Source organism: Ovis canadensis, chromosome 23 (assembly GCF_042477335.2).
Source record: "Ovis canadensis isolate MfBH-ARS-UI-01 breed Bighorn chromosome 23, ARS-UI_OviCan_v2, whole genome shotgun sequence".
Taxonomy (NCBI): Eukaryota; Metazoa; Chordata; class Mammalia; order Artiodactyla; family Bovidae; genus Ovis; species Ovis canadensis.
In genome coordinates this window covers 13,685,091-13,704,330 of record NC_091267.1, presented here as the reverse complement: position 1 = coordinate 13,704,330, position 19,240 = coordinate 13,685,091, and the positions used below count along the sequence as shown (strand labels likewise).

At 45.2% G+C, this 19,240-nt stretch overlaps 1 protein-coding gene across 1 annotated transcript in view; it reads right to left on the bottom strand.

Annotated features, from left to right (window-relative positions):
- Positions 1–2,618: 2,618 nt before the first annotated feature.
- PARD6G (par-6 family cell polarity regulator gamma) overlaps positions 2,619–19,240 on the bottom strand; it is a 77,044-nt gene continuing 60,422 nt past the window's right edge. Inside the window, exon 3 of the mRNA XM_069568971.1 lies at positions 2,619–5,424. Coding sequence (XP_069425072.1) covers positions 4,604–5,424 — 821 coding nt within the window. The 3' untranslated portion in view covers positions 2,619–4,603. The remainder of the gene's footprint in view (positions 5,425–19,240) is intronic.

Below are 19,240 nucleotides of genomic sequence, written 5' to 3'. Positions count from 1 at the left end.
ACTAGTTTGTTTTTTCTATCTGTGAGTCTGTTTTGGTTTTGATATATATATATATATATTCATTAGTTTTATATTCTAGAAATAAATATCATTATAGTATTTGTCTTTCTCCATCTGATTTATTTCACTAAGTGTACTTTCTAGGTCCTCCCGTGTTTCTGCAAATGGCATTGACTCCTTTTTTTCTTATGACTGTGTGTGTGTGTAGTAATATTACATTGTGTGTGTGTAGTAATATCCCGTGTGTGTGTACAGTAATATTCCATTGTGGCTGTAGTAATATCCCATTGTGTGTGTGTAGTAATATCCCATTGTGTGTGTGTGTAATAATAGTCCATTGTGTGTGTATAGTAAAATTATTACAAAGTAATGATTGTGATTCCCATTGTGTGGAGTTATAATATCCCATTGTGTGTGTGTGTGTATATAGTAATATCCCATTGTGTGTGTGTGTGTATATAGTAATATCCCATTGTGTGTGCATACAGTAATATCCCATTGTATATGTATACAGTAATATCCCATTGTATATGTATACAGTAATATCCCATTGTTTGTGTATAATGTCCCATTGTGCGTGTGCGTAGTAATATCCCATTGTGTGTGTGCATAGTAATATCCCATTATGTGTGTGTAGTAATATCCCATTTTGTGTATGCGTAGTAATATTCCATTGTGTGTATGCGTAGTAATATTCCATTGTGTGTATGCGTAGTAATATCCCATTATGTGTGTGTGTAGTAATATTCCATTGTGTGTGTGTGTACTAATATCCCATTGTGTGTGTATGTAGTAATATCCCATTGTGTGTGTGTGTAGTAATATCCCATTGTGCGTGTGGGTAGTAATATTCCATTGTGTGTGTGTGTAGTAATATCCCATTTTGTGTATGCGTAGTAATATTCCATTGTGTGTGTGTAGTAATATCCCATTGTGCGTGTGTGTAGTAATATTCCATTGTGTGTGTGTGTACTAATATCCCAGTGTGTGTTTGTAGTAATATTCCATTGTGTGTATGGGTAGTAATATCCCATTGTGTGTGTGTGTAGTAATATTCCATTGTGTGTGTGTGTAGTAATATTCCATTGTGTGTGTGTGTGTGTGTAGTAATATTCCATTATGTGTGTGTAGTAATATTCCATTCTGGGTGGAATTTGCAGTGTTTCCCTGGTAGTTGCTTCAGTTTATATTCAGTTCATGTGGGTGGGCTTGTATGAAGACTGTGATTTAGTTCTGGAGCAATAACACAGACCTTCGGTTTGCCATGAAACACATGTGGGCATGCTTGACAGAATCCACTAGAAGCAACACTTGTGTGGAGAGAGCTCTTTCCCCAGAACACTAGCTTGGGGTCAAGAAGGTTCAACTCAAGAAATGTTTCCTTACAAAGCTCCCTGGGAAAGGGAATGTGGAAAACAGTGCTTATTTCCTAGAGAGGGGACCACTGCTTAGGAAACTGTCTGGTAAAGCAAAGTTCTCAATCCCTGAAAGTTATCTTTTTATGAAGATCCTGAAGAAAATAAGATAAATGAGGAAACATGGAAAAGGAACTTGTGTGTTGACCTGGGAGGTCTTTGGGATAAGAAATATGTAGCAAGTTGATGTCAGAGGCAGAAAGGAGTAGGTGTGTTGGAAGAAAAAGTTAATCACTGAATAGTATTTCTGCCTGTCAGGAAACACTTTTTGAAGGTTACCTGATGTTAAGTTAGGATCTTAGTACCAGCATTTTCCAGACATCTTTGTAACTCACTGCAAGACGCCACTGCCAGTCTTTGGCTGCTCTGTAAAACTGAGATGCTACATAACCACTGATTGGTGGATAGGGTCTCCTTGTTGGCTGCAAGGCTGGTTCTCCCGAGGTGTTGCAGGCTCTGGGGCTGGCAACATGCATCACTACTAGGTCACGTGACCTGCACTCCCCAGCTGGTCAGCCAGGTATGTTCCCCTGCATCTCTGACCCCACCCCTGAGTCAACTCAGAGCATGGATCCAGCCTCAGTACCTGCCTCCCCATCTGCCTCTCACAGGTGTGGGGTCACTCTAGAAGCGCTGCTGGTGTTCCCTCCCAATGGAAAGGGCTGTCTGTAGCCCAGTGTGTCAGGGAGGGTGTTGTGCAGTGCCTCATGCTGGCAAAGCATATGTGCTATTTCTTCCAGGAATTGTTGGTGCTTGCTGCCGTCACCTTGACATTTGTAATTTACTGCATGAGTGGATCTTGATGTATTTATCATTGACAGTACTGAATGTATAAGTGTTATTGGAAAATTTTCAAACCAGGGTGTATTTTCAAAAAGCTGCATGGTTAGTTTTTCAGAAAAGCTGTTTCATATTGACTTCCAAAGAAGGTCCTGGACCTAAACACAACCACCTCCGGTCAAATATGAGTGGAGTTTGTCATTTGAAATGCCCTACTGCCTACTTCAGTCTGAGCCCATTTTTCCCTCTGTAAAATGGGGCTACTGCTGCTTGCCTGTGAAGAATGTATGAGCATCAAGGGAACAAACCTGGCACACGAGAGGCACTTGGTAAACATTAGAGGCGTTTCATCCTGAGGGTAAGTTTATCTCTGCTGATCATTAACACACATGGTCTCCGATATTTAGAACCAGCTGGCAAATATTAAAAGCAAAGAAGGAGTTTTTATTCTTTGATATATAAAAACCAAGAAAACTTTCATGTGTATACAACATAAGTTTTTTTTGTCTTTTTCTTTTTTTTAAGAAGAAAATTGTAGAAATATAGACTTGGGTAGAAAAATACACTCAAGCAGCTGCTCAAGACAATTTGTAACTCCTAAAATTATGAACAATAGCACACAAATCTCAGCATAAGCCTTTTTTTCCTTTAAAAAATTATTCACATTTGTTTAACAACTTAAGATACGGTAAGAAATATAACTTTCCTTCTTGGTAACACACCTTGTCTTTTGAGAAGATATTCAGTGACCAGCAATAACTTAGTGATAGAAACTTTGCCTTAGAGTTTTGGTTCTATAACACTTATCATAGTAAAAGAAATACTTCCTACTCCTGGGGCCCCAAAATGCTCATACAGTTCATTGGAGCCCATAAACCTGGGCGTCCTAGACCTCAGAAGGGGAGCATCCTTGGTCTTCCCTGTATTTTAGGACCAAAACAGACAGTGATCCTGGCATACAAATAACAAAAACAAAGGTGCAGGAGACCACAGCTACTCAGTAAAAGCTATTTATGTCCAATAAATAGTTTCCAAGAGAAAAATAATTTTCTTTTCACTTAATGAATTCAGGAGAAATAAAAACATTGTGATACGCTGACATCTGTTATCAAACTGACATCCATAAAGTCAGTTCTGCCACTGACCAGCAGGGAGTGCTAGACCACAGGAGAAGCAGCTGCATAGTTTCCCAAAGGGCAACCTACAAAAAAAATACATCTACCTGTATTTACATGGAAACTTTTTTGGGTGAAAGTTCAGTTTTCAAAGGATAAGTGTAACATTTTCTCCTCAACACTGGGTTCAACCAAAAAATACACTTCATATAAAATTTGGATGAAACATGAATAAACCTTTAAGATGACTAAATATGTAAATATTGGTCAAATATCAAAGGGAAGTGATATTGAATTTACTCTGTGTTAAAAATCTTTACATTTCATGTGACTTGTTATTTAAAAGCAAAGATGCAGAACGCATACATCCGAATGGCTGAGACCTCTCAGAGGCCCGAGTGACGTGTGCCTGGCTTGGCCACCATTCCTCACGGAAACACGTCATAACCACGCTCAGAGTCACAGTCCCAGGAACAGCCTGGTGTTTATCTCAGAGGAGATAATGGCTTTTGATCACAGATGGTGAGCTGCACCTTCCACTCTCTTCCAAAGTTAAATTCACCTTCAAAGGTCTCACAAAGTTGCCCACAGTTGCCATGACCACCATGACCATTTCACATGGGTTCTCTCTTCCAAGCGAGGTGTGGGAGTTCAACCCCCACTTGGCTATTTGAGACAGGACTACAAACTGTGAAATTCTGAAATTCACCCTCTGCAGTCATGCTTAGTACAGGTTTGGGTGCACTTGCTCTTAAATTCCAGTCTCTGCCTTCTGGCCACATTCTGTCTTCACAGCCTTCTAGTCTCAGCAGGATGAGTGCAAGTCGGCAGGAAGCACAGTGAAAACATGATGACTATTTACTGGTTTGGCCAAAAAGTTTCTTTGGGCTTTCTCATAGCATCTTACAGAAAAACCTGAATGAGATTTTTGGCCAACCCAATACAAAAGTAATTTAAAGACTTCATTTTAAAAAATTGTGTTTTTAAAATTTAAAAATGAACTATTTTCTGCACTCAGGTCATTTCTACCACTTCACAAAGGTGCTGGACCCTGCGCCTGGGCTAGTATACTGTGCGTGTGTGTGTATTTTATGTTCTACGGAGAAACTCTATAAAGTTTTTTTCTATTCATGATTTGAAAGAAAGAATAGGGTTATGGATGAAAAGGGAGAGATAAGTAAAAACAACAAATAGGAGGAGTGAAGTATACAATTTTTTCTTATTTTAAAATTGGAATAAAATTTTAGAAGTATTTCTTTCTCCTTGGTAAACTGAGCTGTCTGGTGCCTGGCCCTACAGGGTGACTGCCGGCCCGTGCTCCTCCACCCCTCCTGGGGGCAGGGCCAGGCTGTGGCGGGGGTCAGAGCGGAGGGAGCTGAGAAGCCTCTGGACGCTGCCCTCCCGCCCAGGGCTATGGAGGCCGGGTGCCAGGCCCGCGCCGTTGACGCGCGCGAGGCTGCCTGGAGGTGGCCTGGGTGCCAGCCGGGGCTCCAGCACGCCCTCGAGGACCACGTCGGCCTCCTCGTCGCTCTCCATCTCGTCCGGGGGCAAGTTTTGCAGGACGTGGGCCGCGGGCAGGCTGTGGCGGCTGGCTATGCTGTCCGAGGAGCGGCCGGAGCTGCCTGAGGCTCGGCTGCCCCGCACCACGTTGTTCCTCTGGTTGGCGGGCTTGACCGTCACGATGAGGTTGTGGCTGTTGGCGATCATCATGTCCGTGACCTGGTCCAGTGTCTTCCCGGCCACCTCGATCCCGTTCACCTCCAGGACCTCGTCGTCCACGGCCAGCAGCCCGGTGCTCTCCGCAAGGCCGCCAGGCACCATGCGGGAGATGAAGACGCCGGGCACCTTCTCCAGCCCCTGCGGGGCCACGCGCACGCTCGTGCCGTCGCGAATGTAGAAGCCCAGCGGCTTCTGGCAGCCATGCCGGTACAGCCGCACGCGGCGGTGCGTCTCGGGGACGATGTCCACGTCGATGATGGAGGACACGGGGCGGAAGTCGCGCGGCAGGCCGATGTGCAGGTGTGTGCGCCGGCGGGGGCCGTCCTCCCGCAGGGCCAGTGGGCGCCGCCGCCTGGACAGCGAGCCCGCCCCGAAGCTGCAGTGCTCAGCCTCTTCTGGAAAAGCACAGAGAGGACAGTGAGAGCACAGATCGGGGGCAGTGGGGGAAAGCACAAGTCAGGCTGCACTGAACACTCAGAGCGTCAAGTAAGTCCTGACTTTCTGCAACACCTCTCTGATGTGTGACCCCAGGAAGTCTGAGAGGGTGAGCAAATCAAGTGGTGTAAAGAACTAACTAAAACACAAAGCTCCCACACATGCCTTGGAGCTGAATCATCAGTTCATTTTGTCACACGTCAGCTTCTTGGATGACATGCAGGCTACTGCAATAGCTTCACTAGTGGTTTTGATGAACCCACAGCAATCCTGCCATCAGCCAAACTGGCCCAACAATATTTACCAGGCAAATGTTGGATGCCAAGTTCAAGCACAGTCACCTCCCTAAATTCAGCTCTACAGGCAACCAAAAGAGTGGTTGAAAGGTTAAGACAATTAACAATAGATGCAAGGTTTATGTGTGCCTGACTGGATTCTGCAGTGACAGTGGAGCAGGGACACCAGGAATGGCCCCCCACCTGGACAACAACTGCAGGGGCAGAGTCTGTCTGATGTAACTAATTTGGAACTTGAGAGTCTGTTGAAGGCTCAACTTCCAAGGGAAGAGCTGGGTGCTAATGGCAGTCAATTCTGGGTAATTTGAACTCTTAGCACAGTAGCAGCTACCCAGTCCACCCCAGCACCCTGGCAGGCAGCTGTGCACTGATCCTGGAGCAGTTTGTGGGACCTGTCCTCCAAACATCAGGTATCTGCTCTGACTACTGATTGATCCTTCTCGTCACAAAGGTGTAGATGGGTGGGTGGCTATTGCTGCACCTCCCTGTGTTGTTCCAAGCCCCTCCCCTTCCACCTGAAGGAACATCCCAGAGAGTGAGAGGACTGGCACCCTTTCTCTCCCTTCATTTTTCACCTTTTCCCATTTTGGAAGCCAAAGCTTAAAGTCCAGGACATTAAAAACAGCTCTATATATAGGGAGAGTTAGAAAGTGACTGTGCATGGTCAGGGAAAGGCTCAGAAAGGACCTTAGAAGACCTTAAGTTCACACTTTAATGCTGATACTCAGCACAAAGACGGTCTGCAACAATTAAAAAAAAAAGAAAAAAGAAAAAACCGTAGCAAATCCTGGAGAAGGGGTACAATCTAATTTCCAGAGCTACCACATTATGAATCCTCATTGTTCAACAACAACAGAGAATCACAAAGCCTACAAAGAAACAAGAATGTGCCCCCACTCAAAGGAAAATCATAATAGAAACGGTCCCTGAAACAACCTGATGGCAGATTTACTAGACAAAGACTTTAAAACAATGGCCTAAGACATGATTAAAAACAAAAAGATATAGGGCAAGTCAAGAAAACAATGTGTGAACAAAATGGAAATATCAGTAGAGAGACAGAAAACCTAAAAGGAAACTAAACTGAAATTCTGGAGATGAAATTACAATAATGGAAAGTAGTGAATGGGGGATTCCAAGGCAGATTTGAGCAGGCAGAAGAAGGAATTAGTGAACTTGAAGACAGGACAGTAGAAATTATCCTTTCTGAGGAAAAACAACAAAAGATTAAAGAAAAGTGAACAGAGCCTACGCAGTCACCTGGACACCATTAAGCACACTGACATGTTTGTGAGAGTCTCAGAAGGAGAAGTGGAGAAGGCAGTGGCAACCTACTCCAGTACTTTTGCCTGGAGAATCCTATGGACAGAGGAGCCTGGTAGGCTATAGTCAACGGAGTCACTAAGAGTCGGACACAACTGAGCGATTTCACTTTCATGCACTGGAGAAGGAAATGGCAACCTACTCCAGTGTTCTTGCCTGGAGAATCCCAGGGATGGAGGGGCCTGGTGGGCTGCCGTTTATGGGGTCCCACAGAGTCGGACACGACTGATGTGACTTAGCAGCAGCAAGCAGCAGCAGCAGGAGAAGAGAAAAGGGTGGAGGGACTATTTGAAGAAATAATGGCTAAAAACTCCCAAATGTGATGAAATGTGCAAATGTAAATGCCCATGCTCAATGAACTCTAAGTAAGAAGAAGTCAAAGAGACCCAAGGTGACAATATAATCAAGCTTAATTAAGACACAATGTAATTTTACATGCTCCAGAACCCAGAAGCAGCAATATGAAAGGAGGCTGGGGTAGACCCACCTGTGGGTCTCAGAGAGTCTCCTGGGTAGGTAGAAGGTGACTGCAGATCACCGTAGGGACACAGATGCTGGTGGCAGCCATTCAGGGAAACTCACCTGTCACCTGGACTCTAGCACTAGAAAGTGCCATCTTTGACTTCTCCCTCTAGTTTATTAGCTTCAGGACCCAGCCCATCCCCTGCCCAACAGTCTGAAGGCACCAGCACTGGGAGCTGGGCAGGGACACAGCCCCACATACCAGCATGAAGGTTGCCTAAAGACCCCCTGAGTCCACAGCCACTCCTGCAAACACCTTCTCCACCAGAAGGCCCTGGCACCACACACTGGAGCTACATCCAGTGTTCCCCTAGGAACACTGCAGTTAGAGACTCCAGGACCCAACTTTGCTCACCAATGAGCCTCAGAGCCCCCTGAGCCCTGGCCACCAGCAGACAGACATCAGCCCCAGGAGCACCACAACCAGAGACTCCAGGACCCAGCTTCACCTGCCAGTGGGTGGACACTGGCCATAGGATTACTGCAGCTTGCCTTATCAGCTCTCAGGCCATGGGCAGGCTGGCCACAGTCTCAGGATATCTCAGGATCCAACTGTCAACCGCCCGCCCCCCGCCCCACCTCGCCTCCACTGCCAACAGTGGGATGAAACCTGCTACGAAACCCCAATGGCCTTTCAGTGAGAGGCCTCAGGACCTGGCTTCAACCACCAGTGAGCCAGAACTAACCCATGGACCCCCAGTGCCCAGAATCACCCACCTTAAAGCCAACAGCAGCTCTGAGATACCTTAGAATCCTCAGCCAGCTGCCCAAGGAGAAAGTCCCACTCACCAGCAGGCCAGTATCAGCTTTGGGATACTGAAGAAACTACCCACCAACAGGCCAACACTAGATCCAGGAAATCTGGTTTTGCAGCCATCCACCCTGGAGCCAGGATCCACCCAACAGTGAGCACTAGACCTCAGGCAGGCAGGGCTCTGCAGCCAGCTGCCCTGTGACCTGGCTCTGCCACCCGGAGGCCAGCAGCCTCCACCCAGAATAGAGCCTGGCAAACCGGCAGACGGGGCCAGCTGCACCTACCAGACTGCCCATAGGGCCATCCTGCTGTAACAGAAGGGCTCACAAGCCCTCATGCAGTATATAGCTCTGGTGACCAGAGAGGTGTGTGCTGTGAGGAACATATGATATCTCCTAAAAAAGGCTGCTTCTCTAAGATCAGGAATGTAACCAACATATGAGATACACAGAAATAAAAACAGCAAATTAGGCAAAATGAGGCAATAGAGGAACAGATTCCAAATGAGAAAAAAACAAAACCCAGAAGAACCAAGAGAAATAGAGATAAGCAGTTTACCTGGTAAATGGTAAACTCATTTTGCTCATGGTAAACTGAGCAAGGTAAACTGGTTTTACCATGGTAAAACTCATGGTAAGCTTATGGTAATGATCATCAAAGTAATCAAAGAACTTGAGAGAAGAATGGATGAGCAGATTGAAAAGTTAGAAGTTTTAAACAAAGAGCAAGGAAATATAAAGAATGATCAGAGACATACAATAACTAAAATGAAAATACACTAGAAGGAATCAACAGCAGATTAAATGATACAGGTCTGGATCAGCGAGCTGGTAGACAGAGTAGTGGAAATCAGAGTAGTGCAAGCTGAACAGAAAAATAAAATGAGGGTAGTTTAAGAGGTCTCTAGGATAATATCAACTGTACTAACATTTGCATCAGAGGGGTCCCAGAAATACAAAAAGGGGCTGAAAATACATTTAGGATATACTAGCTGAAAACTTCCCTAACCTGGGAAAGGAAGCAGACATCCAGGTCCAGAAAGTAGAAAGCCCACGCAGGATCAGTCCAAAGAGGACCACACCAAGATAATTTGTAATTAAAATGGCAGAAATTGAGATAAAGAGTATATTCATGGCAGAGAATATTAATGGCAGCATTAATATTAAAGGCAAAAACAAAGGCAACACACAAGGGACTTTTCAGCAGAAACTCTGCAGGCCAGAAGGGAGTGGCACCATATATTTAAAGTGATGAAAGGGAAAAACCTACAACCAAGAATATTCTACTTGGCAAGGTTCTCATTCAGATCTGATGAGATCAAAAGTTTTATAGCTAGGCCAAAACTAAAAGAGTTCAGCACCATGAAACCAGCCTTACAAGAAATGTTAAAAGGACTTCTTTAAGCAAACTAGGAAAGACTACAACTAGAAACATGAAAACTACAAAAGGAAAAAAGCTCACCAGTAAAACCACATATAGAGGAAAGATAGTGAACCTACCACATACAATGGTAGTAGGGAAGTTAAAAGACAAAATCAGTACATCATCTGTATCTGCAATAGGTAGTTAAGGGATAGAAAAACAAAAAGTATGTAAAATGTGATGTCAAATGGTAATTGTGGGGGGAGGGGAGTAAAACTGCAGTTGTTTAAATGTGTTTGGAATTGCAAGATCAACAACTTATCATCCCTCATGGTAACCACAAACCAAAAACCTATAATACAAACAAAAGAGAAAGTTTTCCAAACATAACACTAAAGATACTGTCAAAAGACAAGGGAACAAAAGAAGAAAGGATCAAAAAAGAGCTACAAAACAACTCAAAATTAACTAAAATGACAATAAGTATGTACCTGTTAATAATTACTTTCAATGTAAATGGACTAAATCCTCCAATCAAAAGATACAGAATGGCTGAATGCCTACAAAAACAAGAGCTACGTACATGCTGCAGGAAACTCACTTCATATCTAAAAACACAGATTGAAAGGGTATAGACAAAATTTATTCCATGCAAATGGAAATGGAAATAAAGCCAAGATAAGAATACTAGACAAAATAGATGTTAAGGTAGACTGTAACAAGTAACAAAGAACGACGTTCAGTAATGATCAAGGTATCACCCAAGTAAAAAGATATAATAGTTGTAGATATATACATACTCAAAGCAGTAGCACCTAAATACAGAGAGCAAATATTAACAGACAGAAAGGGGGAGACCGGCAGCAGCACAGTAATAGTGAGGATCTTAACATCCCACTAACATCAACGAGGGCTTCCCTGGTGGCTCAGTGGCAAAGAATCCGCCTGCCAGTGCAGGAAATGTGGGTTCAGTTCCTGGGTTGGGAAGACCTCCTGGAGAAGGAAATGGCAACCCACTCCAGCATTCCTGCCTGGGAAGTCCCATGGACAGAGGAGCCTGGCAGGCTGCAGTCTATGGAGTTGCAAAGAGTCAGACACAGCTGAGAAACGAAGCAACAACAACATAAACAGATCAGATGGAAAATCATTAAGGAAACTGGTCTTAGGATAAGATTAGATTACATGGACTTATAGAATTCTGCCCCAAAGCATCAGAATATGCATTCTTTTCAAGTGCACATGGATAGATCACATGCTGGGCCATAAACCAAGTCTTGGTAAATTTTAAAACATTTAAATCACGTCAAGCATTTTTTCCAACCACTATGCTGCTGCTGCTAAGTCGCTTCAGTCGTGTCCGATCCTGTGTGACCCCATAGACGGCAGCCCACCAGGCTCCCCCATCCCTGGGATTCTCCAGGCAAGAACACTGGAGTGGGTTGCCATTTCCTTACCACTATGCTATGAGACTACAAAACCAACTCAAGAACAACAACAACAAAAAAACTGCAAAAGACAAAAGCGTGTAGAGGCTAAACAATATACTACTAAAGAACCAATGCATCTTTAGTAAGATGAAATAAAAAAATATTTGGAGACAAATGAAAATAAAAACACACTGATCCAAAATCTATGGGACACAGCAAATGTAAGAGAGAAGTTTACAGTAATACAAGCCTACCTAAGGAAACAAGAAACATCTCAGACAATCTAACCTTTCACACGACGGAACTAGAAAAAAGAACAAACAAAACCCAAAGTTAGTAGAAGGAAATAAATCATAAAGATCAGCAGAAATAAATAAAATAGAGGCTTAAAAAATAGAACAGATAAAACTAGGAGCTGGTCCTTTGAAAAGATAAAATTGATAAATTTTTAGCAAGACTCATCAAGAAAAAGCTATCAAAAAAAATTATAGGCCAATATCTCTGATGAGCATAGACACAAATATTCTCAACAAAATGTTAGCAAACTGAATCCAACAATATATTAAAAAGATCATACACCACGATTACACAGGATTCATCCCAGGGAAGCAAGTATGGTTTCACACTCACAGATCAATCAATGTGATATAGCATTTTCATAAATTTGAAAGATAAAAATCACAGGATCATCTCACTAGATGCAGAAAAAGCTTTTGACAGAATTCAACATCTATTTATGATAAAAATTCTCCACAGTGGGTAGGGAGGGACCATACCTAAACATAAGAAAGGTTGAAGCTTATTTCCATCACCAGTCACATCCACAACTGGGTGTTGTTTTTGCTTTGGCTCCATCTCTTCATTCTTTTGGAGTTATTTCTCCACTGATCTCCAGTAGCATACTGGGCACCTGCTGACCTGGAGAGTTCATCTTTCAATGTCCTATCTTTTTGCCTTTTCATACTCTTCGTGGGGTTCTGAAGGCAAGAATACTGAAGCGGTTTGCCATTCCTTTCTCCAGTGGACCACATTTTGTCAGAACTCTCCATTATGACCCGTCTGTCTTGGGTGGCCCTACATGGCATGGCTCATCGTTTCACTGCATTAGACAAGGCTGTGGATGTGACTGGTGATGGAAGCAAGGTCCAATGCTGTAAAGAGCAATATTGCATAGGAATGTTAGGTCCATGAATCAAGGCAAATTGGAAGTGGTCAAATAGATGGCAAGAGTGAATGTCGGCATTTTAGGAATCAGCGAACTAAAATGGACTGGAATGGGTGTATTTAACTCAGATGACCATTATATCTACTACTGCGGGCAAGAATCCCCTAGAAGAGATGGAGGAGCCATCATGGTCAACAAGAGAGTCTGAAATGCAGTACTTGGATGCAATCTCAAAAATGACAGAACGATCGCTGTTCGTTTCCAAGGCAAATCATTCAATATCACGGTAATCCAAGTCCATGCCCCAACCAGTAAGCTGAAGTTGAATGGTTCTATGAAGACCTACAAGACCTTCTAGAATTAACACCCCAAAAAGATGTCCTTTTCATTATAGGGGACTGGAATGCAAAAGTAGGAAGTCAAGAAACACCAGGAGTAACAGGCAAATTTGGCCTTGGAGTACAAAACAAAGCTGGTCAAAGGCTAACAGAATTTTGCCAAGAGAACGTACTGGTCATAGCAAACACCCTCTTCCAACAACACAAGAGAAGACTCTACACATGGACATCACTAGATGGTCAACACTGAAATCAGATTGATTATATTCTTTGCAGCCACAGATGGAGAAGCTGTATACTGTCAGCAAAAACAAGACTGGGAGCTGACTGTGGCTCAGATCATGAACTCCTTTTTGCCAAATTCAGACTGAAATTCAAGAAACTAGGGAAAACCACTAGACCATTCAGGTATGACCTAAATCAAATCCCTAATGATTATTCAGTGGAAGTGAGAAATAGATTTAAGGGACTACATCTGATAGAGTGCCTGATGAACTATGGACAGAGGTTCATAACATTGTACAGGAAATAGGGAGCAAGACCATCCCCAAGAAAAAGAAATGCAAAAAAGCAAAATGGCTGTCTGAGGAGGCCTTACAAATAGCTGTGAAAAGAAGTGAAAAGCAAAGGAGAAAAGGAAAGATATATCCATTTGAATGCAGAGTTCCAAAGAATAGCAAGAAGAGATAAGAAAGCCTTCCTCAGTGATCAGTGCAAAGACATAGAGGCAAACAACAGAATGGGAAAGACTAGAGATCTCTTCAAGAAAATTAGAGATGCCAAGGGAACATTTCATGCAAAGATGGGCTCGATAAAGGACAGAAATGGTATGGTCATAACAGAAGCAGAAGATATTAAGAAGAGGTGGCAAGAATACACAGAACTGTACAAAAAAAGTCTTCATGACCCAGATAATCACGATGGTGTGATCACTCATCTAGAGCCAGACATCCTGGAATGTGAAGTCAAGTGGGCCTTAGGAAGCATCACTACGAACAAAGCTAGTGGAGGTGATGGAATTCCAGTTGAGCTATTTCAAATCCTGAAAGATGATGCTGTGAAAGTGCTGCACTTAATATGCCAGCAAATTTGGAGAACTCAGCAGTGGCCACAGGACTGGAAAATGTCAGTTTTCATTCCAATCCCAAAGAAAGGCAATGCCAAAGAATGCTCAAACTACTGCACAATTGCACTCATCTCAGACACTAGCAAAGTAATGCTCAAAATTCTCCAAGCCAGGCTTGAACAATATGTGAATCGTGAACTTCCAGATGTTGAAGCTAGTTTTAGAAAAAGCAGAGGAACCAGAGATCGAATTGCCAACATCTGTTGGATCTCAAAAGAGCAAGAGAGTTCCAGAAACACAACTATTTCTGCTATAAAGAGTCGGACATGCTTTATTGACTATGCCAAAGCCTTTGATTGTGTGGATCACAATAAACTATGGAAAATTCTGAAAGAGATGGGAATACCAGGCCACCTCTTGAGAAATCTGTATGCAGGTCAGGAAGCAACAGTTAGAACTGGACATGGAACAACGGACTGGTTCCAAATAGGAAAAGGAGTATGTCAAGGCTGAATATTGGCATCAGGCTTATTTAATTTATATGCAGAATACATCATGAGAAATGCTGGGATGGATGAAGTGCAAGCTGGAATCAAGATTGCTGGGAGAAATATCAATAACCTCAGATAGGCAGATGACATCACCCTTATGGCAGAAAGTGAAGAAGAACTAAAGAGCCTCTTGATGAAAGTGAAAGAGGAGAGTGAAAAAGTCGGCTTAAAGCTCAACATTCAGAAAACAAAGATCATGGCATCCAGTCCCATCACTTCATGGCAAATAGATGGAGAAACAGTGGAAACAGTGTCAGACTTTATTTTGGGGGGCTCCAAAATCACTGCAAATGGTGACTGAAGCCATGAAATTAAAAGACACTTCCTCCTTGGAAGAAAAGGTATGATCAACCTAGACAGCACATTCAAAAGCAGAGACATTACTTTGCCAACAAAGGTCCGTCTAGTTAAGGCTATGGTTTCTCCAGTAGTCTTGTATGGATGTGAGAGTTGGACTATAAAGAAAGTTGAGTGCTGAAGAATTGATGCTTTTGAACTGTGGTGTTGGAGAAGACTCTTGAGAGTCTCTTGGACTGCAAGGAAATCCAACCAGTCCATCCTAAAGGATATCAGTCCTGAATGTTCATTGGAAGAACTGATGTTGAAGCTGAAACTCTAATACTTTGGCTACTTGATGCAAAGAGCTGACTCATTTGAAAAGACGCTGATGTTGGGAAAGATTGAAGGCAGAAGGGGATGATAGAGGATGAGATGGTTGGATGGCATCACCGACTCCGTGGACATGAGTTTGGGTAAACTCTGGGAGTTGGTGATGTTGGGAGGCCTGGCATACTACAGTCCATGGGGTTGCAGAGAGTCGGACACGACTGAGCGATTGAACTGAACTGAAGAAAGGTCATATAGGATAAGCCCACACCTAACATCATACTCAACAGTGAAATGCTCAAACCACTTTCCCTAAGATGAGGAAGAAAACGAGGTCACCAACTTTCACCAGTTATATTCAACATTGTACTAGATGTCCTAACCGGAGCAGACAGGAAAAAGCAAAAAGAGGAATCCAAATTGGAAAGAAATAAAATTGTCACTATTTAAAGATAACATGATCCTATACATAGAAAATCCTAAAGATGCCATAAAAAAACCTACTAGAGCTCATCAATTAAGTCAGTAAGGTTGCAGCATACAAAATTAGTATTCAAAATCTGTTTCATTTCTATATATTGAGAATGAACTATCAGAAAGAGAAGTTAAGCAAACAGTCTCATTTATAGTCATATCAGAAAAGAATAAATTACATAGGAATAAATCCAAGGAGGTAAAGACCTGTGCTTGGAAAACTAGGAGACATTAACAAAAGAAGTTGATGATGACACAGATAGAAGGAAACATATGCTGTTGATTGGAAGAGTCATCATAATACTGTGAAAATAACCATACTGCTCAAGGCAATCTACAGAAGTAATGCAATCCCTGTCGAAATACCCATGAGACTTCCAATAGAACCAGAACAAGTAATTTAAAAATATGTATGGAAACACAGAAAACCTGAATAGTCAAAACAATCTTGAGAAGAAAAGAGCTAAAGGTAACATGCTCCCTGAATCCAGGCTATTATAAAGCTATACTAATCAAAACCATATGGTACTGGCACAAAACAGACACAGATCAATGAGACAATGGAAAGCCCTCGAATAAAGTGCGGGAGGCAGGTGGTGTGGCCTTGGCCAGGCTATGCCGGACCTCAGCACCCAGACACCTCACGCCTACAGGCCACACTACAGGATCCACCCACTCCCCTCCGTTCTTGTAACTGCTCAAGTTGGGAAGCTCCAGACAAATGTAGAAACCAAGGTGCATTCTGCCTGCCGGACGGAAAGCCCCTGCCCTGGTGCTCAGCGGGGTGTCCTCAGCTTTTCCTGCCGATTAGGCTAGGCCTGCGGGGAGGAGAAGGCCTCTCCAGGCGCCCCGCCTGCCGTCCAATAAGCCAGGTCCGCTGTCCTCCGTCTTGTGCTGCTGACTCAGTTTCTTCAGACACAAGCTGGGGAGGTCTTCTTTGCTCCTAGCAGAGTTAGCGTCATGGAGAGAAGGAAGAGCTCAGGAATGAGTCTGATCGCTGTCGGGATCACAGGAGAGCCCCCGTGACTGCTGCATGGTCACCGGAGGAGCACCCAGACCCACAGCACAGGAAGTGGTGCGAGCAGACTGCTGGCTTCTGTGTGGAATTCTACAAGTGAAAGGGATTCCAGACGCAGAAATGAGACGGCGGAGGGGCACAGAGAGGAGGGGGAGCGGCCGAGAACGGCCCTCTACCGTTCAGGGACGCGTACCGCACGGGTTAAGAAGCTCACGCGGGGCCTTTGATTAGCCATCACCCATCTGCATGCAAATACTGCCTCCAGTCTGAGCTTGTCCAGGGTAGCTAAGGCCAAGCAGCTCCCCTGCCCATGATTAAGCAGACATGCAAACCTCCCGGAAGCGCTGCGCTGCTGGATCAAACACAAGTCAGAACGAGTCTATTCTTAGAGACACTGGAAGCCTCAACATTTAAAAAGTCTGCCACATAAGCTGAAAAACAAAATGTGCCACATATTGCAAAGGCATCTGAAACTCCTGCAGTTTTCTTTCCTCACAAGCTTTGTCCTGAAGCCTCAAGACCTGTCTCCTTAGACTGTTTTCCCTCAGTGCCGCTGATAAACTCAGTTCCTGCAGTGATCAGAACTCCCTGGAGGGTCCCCCCCACCCCAACGCCAGGCACTCAGCTCTCTCCACTCCCAGCTCATTTGATTCGCTGGGCTGCAGGGATTCAGATGCCACTTCCAGATGCTTCGTCTTGGCCCCCACCACACCACCCCCCGTTTTCCTCAAAGGAAGCCGTCCTGTTAGCCCCTATCTCCCCCAAGAGTGCAGCCCCTGGGCTTGCTGAGCCCCTGTGGGAGGAAGCATGGTGGGACGGCTCCAGGGGCACCTGAGGGCCACACACTGATCGTGTGCCAGGCGTTGGTCTGGCATCATGGTTGCTTTTATCAGGGCTGGTTCCAGAATCAAAGGAAGTTTAAAGAGGATTTTAAAGAAATGACTCAAAATAAGTGCAGAGTCAGGCGTAGGGCAGTGAGTCCTAAAGATGTCCCAGCAGTAAACTGCTCTAAGGATCAAGGAACGCATGGCTCGGGAGCCGAAAGCGAGCCTGGCACCTGCCAGTCTGTGGTCGTCTGTCCTTTCCTGCCCTGCAATGGTTCAGCTGGTTCTGGAACCAAGATCTTGGGTGGGGCTGGGGTTGGGCTCAGGCCAGTCAGGGCCCCTCTTGGAGCTGTGGCCCTAGGACCCTTCCTAGAGGTAAACCTGCATTTCAATACTTTCTGGGAAGAAGGGGCTGCTTTAGGGTGTGGCACCTCCCGGCGGCAGACACAGCTGTTCTAGCAGGGGCTGCACAGGCTCTGGGGGGCTTGCCATGGACACTCAGCATGTGTCTAAGCGTCTCTGCTAATCATCCCAGCAGGGAAGCCCTGGTAGCCCTGGGTCACTGGGCCATCTTGGGGACGAAGGGAGGCAGGTCCACCGTCTGTGCCATCTGCAGAGACCCCCGCAGACCAGTGTCAGGAGCCTGGAAGGAGAGCACCCGGAAGCAGGGCTGAGGGCCCTTCGCAGGGCTCCCGGGGTGTGGCCTTCTCAGTGGCTGTGAGCTCCACGTCCCGGGGCGGGCGGGGGCCTTGAACTGTGTCCATGAACTAGAGTTGGCTTCTGGGGCTTGTGCTTCTCAGGTGACAACATCTGTTTTAACTGGCACAGAGGTGTCTTGTGTGCTCCCAGTTGCTTGATTTTTCTTTTTCCCCTCCTCCTTCCACGAGAGATGCTAGTTGCCTGCCTGCCCCCGCCCACCCCCCTGCAACTTCAGCAGGACGGGCTCTGTCAGCCCCGAGGCTGGCTCTCGGTTGACCAAACTGCAGATGGTGGTCAGCAGGTCTCAGGCAGTGGCCTCCACCTACATTGGGGCCAGGGACTAACCAGCTTCCTAGCCTCTCTGCCTCTCACATAGGTTGGGTTGTGGGATGGCCAGCAGCCTCCCCCAACCCCAAAAGCTGACTGAGTGACAAAGCTTCCTTATAATCACACCTGTGGATCCACCCTTTTTGGTAAACCTAAGAATCTTTGGTCCCTTATTATTAGAAGTATTCACTTATAACCACCTCATGGCAGAGTAGCACCCTGGGTCCTACATCTGCCAAGCAGGTGACGGGCCTGGAAGCTGCCCTGGGGTGCTCAGGTGAGCATCAGCCGCAGGCAGGTGGGCTGAGACACACCCGTCAGCTAGGTGTGCAGAGAGCCAGAGACCTGAAAACAGGCGGGGCACAGGTGCCCATCGAGAGCTGGGAAGGTGGGAAGGGGCACCTCCAACTCGTACGGCAGTGGTTGTGGCGGGGAGGCTGGAGCACCGCTCCCTAACAAGCTCGCCAGTCCTCCAGCCCGGCTTCCCTCTCAATCTAAAACATGTTCTTTCAAAGTAAACTCCTCATGTGAGCTTCAGAAAGGCTGGGCGCTTGACAACAGGCTTTCTTTTGACGAAAAACAAAGCAAAACAAATAAGTCATTCCTGGGTGTCTGAGGGCTCAGGCCTCTTAAATGGCCCAGTGCCGCCGGCCCTCCACGTCTGTGGGTTCTGCATCCGCATCCTCTTCAGTCCTCAGTTCAACCGAATCCGTGGACGTGAGACCGCGGATATAGAGGGTGAACTGTTCTAGTTTTCCCTTGGGTACTGTTTTCGGTAACTTGGACGTAGAATTCTTTAGACCACTCCCCACCCCAAGTCCAGGGCACGGAGTGTGTGTTGCTGGCCCTGACACACAAGGAGGCGCAAGGAGACACAAGGAAGGAATCAGCGGGATAGAGTTTAAATTTTCCTTGGAAAGACCCCAAAGCCATAACCCACTGCTCGGTCACCACTGTCGGTGTATCTTCTTCCCATGAGAACTGTCTCAGGCCGTGCCTGCCTGCTCCCCTGTGAACCCCTCGA